The 6,974-nt window shown below is 52.8% G+C and overlaps 1 protein-coding gene across 1 annotated transcript; it reads right to left on the reverse strand.

Annotated features, from left to right (window-relative positions):
* Positions 1–3,430: 3,430 nt before the first annotated feature.
* On the reverse strand, positions 3,431–4,357 carry LOC135442163 (olfactory receptor 14J1-like). The gene has a single exon (XM_064701705.1). It carries the CDS (start codon positions 4,355–4,357, stop codon positions 3,431–3,433), a length of 927 nt encoding a protein of 308 aa, XP_064557775.1.
* Positions 4,358–6,974: the final 2,617 nt, after the last annotated feature.

Consider the following 6,974-nt stretch of genomic DNA (forward strand, 5'->3'; position numbering starts at 1 on the left):
GAGAGAACTGGTTTGTCCTGTGTTCCTTTCCTGTTTATAGATTGATATCAGCAATGCAATGTCCAGTTGATATTGACCCCCAGCACCTCCTAATGTAGCATGAATACATACCAAATTAAAGACCCTTCATGGCTGACAATCAATCATACTTTGTCCCTACCCCCTCCCCACCATTTCCCTCATCCAAACCCTGGGACTCCTTTGGATCAGGAACGGTGTACCCAGCAGGAGCAGGGCAGTGATTCTTCTGCTGTGCTCAGTACTGGTTGGGAAGCACACTGTTAGGTCACAGGAATTGGCTGCCCAGGGCGATGGGTGAGTCACTGTCCCAGGAAGTGTTTTTGGAAAGACTGGATGTGGCACTCATTGCCATGGTCTGGGTGACAAGGTGGTGTTGGGTCCCAGGTTGGACTTGATGCTCTCCAAGGTCTTTTGCAGCCAGGTTTATTCTCTGATGATTGTGACAGTGCAGGGCCCTGGGGAAGCAAGGGGTCATTGTGACACTGTGAGGCCTGGTGGCACTAAGAGGACCATGGTGACACTGTGTATGACATGGCAGCACAGAGCCAAGGGGTCATTGTGACACTGTGGGGCTGAATGGAAGGAAGGAGTCCATTGTTGCAGTCTGGGTCCTAGTGGAACCACAGAGGCCACTGTGACACTGCAGGGCCTTGTGTAACCAAGGGGCCATTGTGACAGTGTGGAACCAAGGAGACCCTTGTGAGAGCCTGGGGACAATGGAATCAAGGGACCATTGCTCTATTGCAAGGACTCTGGGAAGTGAGGGAACAATTGTGACACTGGGATGCCCCATAGAACCAAGGGTCCCTGGTGACACTGCAGGATCTTGTGCTCCATTGTGGCACTGCAGCACCAAGGAATTCATGGTGGCACTCTGAGGCCTCATGGAACCACAGAGGCCACTGTGACCCTGCAGGGCCTTGTGGGACCATGCAGAGCATTGCAACAGAGCAGGACCTGGTGTCAGGACGGGGTCATTGTGACACTGCAGGGCCCCATGGAACCAAGGGTTCAGTGCTGCTCCTCAGTGCCACGTATTTTATGTGGACATATTTTATGAAAAATCCTTTTGCTAGGTATTTTTCTCCTGAGAAGCAGACAGACCTCAGAAACTAAATGTAAGCAGTAATTATCTGCTGATTTGGAATGCAAAGGTGGATCTTTGATTGGTCTCATGTGGTTGTTTTTAATGTGCAATCACAGTTTGGCTGTCTTGGACTCTCTTGTCAGTCACAAGATTTTATTATCATTCCATTCTTTTCTATTGCTTGCTAGCCTTCTGATGAAATCCCTTCTTCTATTCTTTTAGGATAGTTTTAGTATATAATTTTCTTTTAATATAATACATATCATAAATTTATAAATCAGCTTTCTGAAACATGGATTGACGTTTCTTGTCTCTTCCCTTGTTCTGTGACCCCTGTGAAAACCACCACACGACAGGGTCTCCTGGAATGAAGGAAACATGTTTGACATGTGGTGGCCCTTGGAACCAAGAGGCCATTGTGACACTGTGGAACCAAGGAGAGCATTGCTGCACTGCCAGATGTCATGGAACCAAGGACCCACTCTGACACTGCAGAGCCTTGGGGGGACCACAGCGCTATTGTGTCAATCCTGGGCCCAAGGATCCAAGGGACTTTGTGACATCAAGGAGTCCCATGGAACCAAAAGGACATTGTGACACTGTGGAACCAAGGAGAGCATTGCTGCACTGCCAGATGTCATGGAACCAAGGACCCACTCTGACACTGCAGGGCCTTGGGGGGACCACAGCGCTATTGTGTCAATCCTGGGCCCAAGGATCCAAGGGACTTTGTGACATCAAGGAATCCCATGGAACCAAAAGGACATTGTGACACTGGGAGGCCTCATGGAATCATGGAGAGCATTGTGAAAATCTGGGGCCTCATGGAACTGTTGTGAAAGCAAGTTGTCTGGGAGTGTGGATCAGCTGGAGGGTAGGAGGGCTTTGCACAGGGACCTGGACAGGCTGGATCCAGGGCTCAAATCCAACAAGGTGAGGTTTAAGAAGTCCAAATGCCAGGTCCTGCACTTTGGCCACAACAACCCCTGCAGCTCTACAGGCTGAGCACAGAGGGGCTGGACAGCAGCCAGGCAAAAAGGGACCTGCAGGGACTGATGGACAGCAGGCTGGACATGTGCCAGCAGTGTGCCCAGGTGGCCAAGAAGGCCAATGGCTCCTGGCCTGGATCAGGAATGGTGTGGTCAGCAGGAGCAGGGCAGGGATTCTTCCCCTGTGCTGGGGACTGGTTGGGCAAAACCTCGAGCGCTGTGTTCAGTTCTGGACCCCATGGGGTGCGTAAGAGTAAGTAATTTATAGCAGGAAGAGTAGAGAAAGAAAAGGTGAAGCCAAGGAAATACTGAGGGCAGTTTGGGGGTGGCTGCCAGGCTGCCCTGGCTCTGAGCAACAGCGTTTGCAGTGAGACAGGAAACTCCCAGCTGATGGGAAAAAATTTCTGGCTGACTGCATAGGCCAGGACAAAGCTGAGTGTTTTCCCTGGTGTCCCCCAGCCCTTGCTGGCCCCAGGGTCTGATGGCATTTGTGCTCTCTCAGGTTCATGTCCCCACACAAACAGCATGGGGGTGCTCCCCCTGCTCTGTGCAATGCAAACAGGGGCTGCTGAGCCAGTGCTGCCGTGTCTGTGCCTGCAAGGATGGGGCACCTGTGTGAGCTGGGGGAGAGGCCAGGGCTGCAGAGGCCAGGGCCCTTGCAGAGCCCTAGCCATGCTGTTTGCCCCCAGCCTGCCCACGGCCAGCCTGGGGCTGCTCACGGGACTTTTCTGTGCTGAGCATTGGCCTGGCCGTGTTCTTGAGAGAGCCTGGGCAAGGAGCCTGGAGCCCCCAGAGCCTGGGCTGAGGCGTCAGCGCTGCCCCAGCAGTGCCCATGGCCTGTCCCTGCTGCAGCCCTGGCACTGCCACCCCCAGGGCTGTGCCTGGCCCCGAGAGCACTCAGGCCCTGCAGCAACACCAGGGCCACCAGGACAGTGGGGCAGGGCCACGGCAGCAGCACTGGCAACACCAAGTGCTGCTGCTGCTGCTGGGCACAGCTGCTGGGCCAGCACTGATCTGCCCCCAGCTCTGCGCACAGACATTGCTGCTGCAGCTCCAGAGAAGACAACAAAAGGGCATCTCTGCAGAAAATTTCCTGGCAGATCCTTTAGTTTATATAAAGGCACCAAGACTGCAGCCCCTCATTGAAACAGTGTGGGGCCACAGGGAAGGTGGAGAGAAACAAAATGAGAATCAGTACAAACAGTGACAAATTTGTGGACAATATTAATACCTAAAATGAAGGAAAAAAATACCACCACAACCAAACAAACAAGAACTAATAAAGATGATTTTTATTTCACATGATTTGCAGGAATTGCCCAGCAGTTTAATGTTAATGAAAGCATCCAGTCATCAGTCTCCTCACTTCAGCCTTGAGCTCCTGGTTCCTCAGGCTGTAGATGAGGGGGTTCAGGGCTGGAGGCACCACCGAGTACAGAAATGACAGGGCCAGATCCAGGGATGGGGACGAGATGGATGAGGACTTTAGATTGGCAAATATGCCAGTGCTGATAAACAGGGAGACCACGGCCAGGTGAGGGAGGCAGGTGGAAAAGACTTTTTGCCGTCCCTGCTCAGAGGGGATCTTTAGCGCAACCCTGAAGATCTGCACATAGGAGAAAACAATGAACACAAAACAGCCAAGTGCTAAACACACACTACCACCAAGAAGCCCCAGTTCCCTGAGATAGGATTTGGAGCAGGAGAGCTTGAGGATCTGGGGAATTTCACAGAAGAACTGGCCCAGGGCATTGCCATGGCACATAGGTAGGGAAAATGTATTGGCTGTGTGCATGAGGGCACTGAGAAAGGCACTGGCCCAGGCAGCTGCTGCCATGTGGGCACAAGCTCTGCTGCCCAGGAGGGTCCCGTAGTGCAGGGGTTTGCAGATGGACACGTAGCGGTCATAGCACATGATGGTCAGGAGATAAAACTCTGCTCCAATGAAGAACATAAAGAAAAAGAGCTGTGCAGCACATCCTGAGTAGGAGATGTTCCTGGTGTCCCAGAGGGAATTGTGCATGGCTTTGGGGACAGTGGTGCAGACACAGCCCAGGTCGCTGAGGGCCAGGTTGAGCAGGAAGAAGAACATGGGCATGTGCAGGTGGTGGCCGCAGGCTACGGCGCTGATGATGAGGCCGTTGCCCAGGAGGGCAGCCAGGGAGATGCCCAGCAAGAGGCAGAAGTGCAGGGGCTGCAGCTGCCGCGTGTCTGCCAATGCCAGCAGGAGGAAGTTCCTAATGGAGCTGCTGTTGGACATTTGCTGGGGGTAGGCATGGGAATCTGTTCATGGAGAAAAAGATAGTGAAGAATTAGGGGAGACACGTGTATCCAAAATCAAATCCAGTTCCCATACATCCTCCTCTGTAACACACATAGACACACTTCTGTGTCCAAGAGTTCTGAGATTTTCTTTATAAGCTCCCCCCTTATCTCCTCTGCTATTCTTGGATATCAGAAATCCTCAGTATTTCTGCTGCTGTTGGGGAAAACCGTGCAAGTTCTGTGAGGCAAAAGGATGAGTGGAGAGTGAGGGGAGATAGTCCGTTCATCTGACCTGTTCAGAGTTTCTCTGGGTTTTAAACTTTCTCAGCTGGAGGGTGATCACCTTCCCATGCTTCCCCTAAAACCCCCAAGTACTGCTGAGAGCAGATGGATCCCCCACTGCCCAGCTCCACATTTGTAGCCAAGGACTCATGTTCCTCATTCCACCAACCCAGCAGCATTTTCAGTGTCACAACACTTGTGCCTTTCCCCATGGATCTTGTCACTCAGAGATGCTCTAGGACAGGTTTGCACCCTGGATTGAAGCTCCCAGCCTGGACTGAAATCTCAGGGAGATTTCCAAATGTCCTTATGATGGCATTGGATTGAGGGAGATGCAGCTCCTTCCCTGGCTGCACTGACAACATTGCCCAGACCTGGGCACTGGGGACAGCGTCACCCTGAGCCAGCTGTGCCCCCTGCCAGAGCCCCCAGGGCCGGGCAGCTGCTCCCAGCCCTGTGCTCTGCAGAGGGAACTGGGCCCGGGGCTGCAGAGCTGCCCCACGGCCCTGCTGCAGCTCTGCCTGCACAGGAGGGGCTGCACGCCTTGGAGCCCCGGCCCTGAGGGCAGAGGCTGGGCTGGGGCACAGGAGGGAGGGAGCTTGTTCAGAGGGAGGGGCTGCACTGGAGGGGATCCTGTGAGCATCTCTAAACTCTCCCTGCCACAGCATTGCTGGGTTTTGTTTTCTCTCCTTGCCTGATCTTCTCTCTGGTTCTCTCTGCTTCCTGCAGATTTCCCTCCTGCAGGTGTTTCCCTGTGCCTGATCTCTCCCTGCCAGCACTCACAGACCCCAAATCTCTGTGCACTCTCCGTGGTCCTACAGAACCCTGCCTGTGTGCAAGGCACTGGCTGGGGGCACGTTCTCTTTGCAGCTTGGAGAAAGGACAGCTCAGCCTGAGCCTGATGGCTCCAGCAAAGGTGATGCTGGTGCTGTCCATGGGCAGAGAAGCTGAAAGCACATTGCGGATCTTTTGTGAACCTAGTGATCATTTAAAGGAACAGGTCAGATTTCTCAAGCCTTTGTCAGAACTTGTAATTAATAATTCATACTCAAACTTTAATATTTATCCCCCTCTCCCTGCCATTCTCCAGTAGTAGGAAACTGAAAAAAAGTCTTAGGAGAGTTCCTCATTTTTATCAAAATCGTTGTCTTGGAAATATTCTATGATTGATCAGAAGCCCTCAGCATGTCAGAGCTTTATGAGCATTTCACCTCCCCTGCACCAGAAATACTCAGAGTTGTACTCACAGAGTGTGTAGGCATTGGGATGTTCCAGCTTTAGGAGATGGTTCCAGGAGCTGCAGCTGCATTGTCCTGCAGCCAGGGGTTCCTGTGCCAAGGGCTGGCTTTGATTCTGCCCCAGGCACTTCTCAGCACCTTCCCAGCCCTGACTGATTGAAGCTCTCTGTGCCTCTGTGCTGTGCCCGGGGTGGCTGCAGGCAGTGCCCCAGCCCTGCTGGGCTGGCAGAAAAGCTACTCGTCAAGAGAAATGTGCTTTTGAAGCTCTTCTTGGTTACCAGGAGCTGCCTTTGTGCCAGCAGCCCAGCCCAGCTCAGCAGCACAGACACAGCATAAGGACTTTAATGAGCCTCTGGGGCTTTGTGCTGAGGGCCTGAACATCAGTCCCTGAGAGGGAGCTGAAGAAACCTCTGCAGAACTCCAAGGCAGAATCCAACTCCAAAGTTTCTTGGACTTTTAATGGGTCCCACTGAGGCATACAACTGAAGAAGTGTCCCCAGGCCCCAAGTAGAGCAGAGAACTGCAGACAGTGATGACAGGTGGGGACAAAGAAAAGCCAAGTCTTGGTGCCATGGGCCACAGCAGAGCCTGTGCCACCAATGGCTGCGAGGAGACACCTTGTCCTGAGGCCCTAGGGCCTCCTGGCACAGCCCCAGCAAGGCTGGGCACTGTCAGCCCCTTGTCCTGCCCTCAGCATCCCCCCCTAGCCCACATCCCAGTGGCCTCAAGGATCTGCTGGAAGGAGTCCCTGGGGTGCCTTGCTCAGGAATGGCCCTGGGGGGTTCGTTCATGCTCCCAGGGACTGCAGGATTTTTGAAGGACTTTGGGTTTTGTTTTTTCCTTGGTGTCTCTGAGAGGTCTCTGCAATCATGGCCTCCAATTATCTGCTTTAACTAGTCCCTGGAGAGGCTTTGTCAGTAGCAACACTCAGTTGGGGCTCATTAATGCTTCAAGTTACTTCAGTTATTTTAAGGTACTTGTTTCCCTTTTGATACAGACTCTGTGAGAAAGACTGTGCACTCACAGCCTACAATTATCTTCTTTAAATAGTCCCTTGAGAGCTTTTATCAGAAATGACACTCACTGGGCTCA

Source organism: Zonotrichia leucophrys, unplaced genomic scaffold (assembly GCF_028769735.1).
Source record: "Zonotrichia leucophrys gambelii isolate GWCS_2022_RI unplaced genomic scaffold, RI_Zleu_2.0 Scaffold_1566_10227, whole genome shotgun sequence".
In the NCBI taxonomy this organism is placed as follows: Eukaryota; Metazoa; Chordata; class Aves; order Passeriformes; family Passerellidae; genus Zonotrichia; species Zonotrichia leucophrys.

Coding starts and splice junctions, on each gene's coding strand:
- LOC135442163 (XM_064701705.1), bottom strand. CDS start 4,357: ATGTCCAACAGCAGCTCCATTAGGAACTTCCTCCTGCTGGCATTGGCA.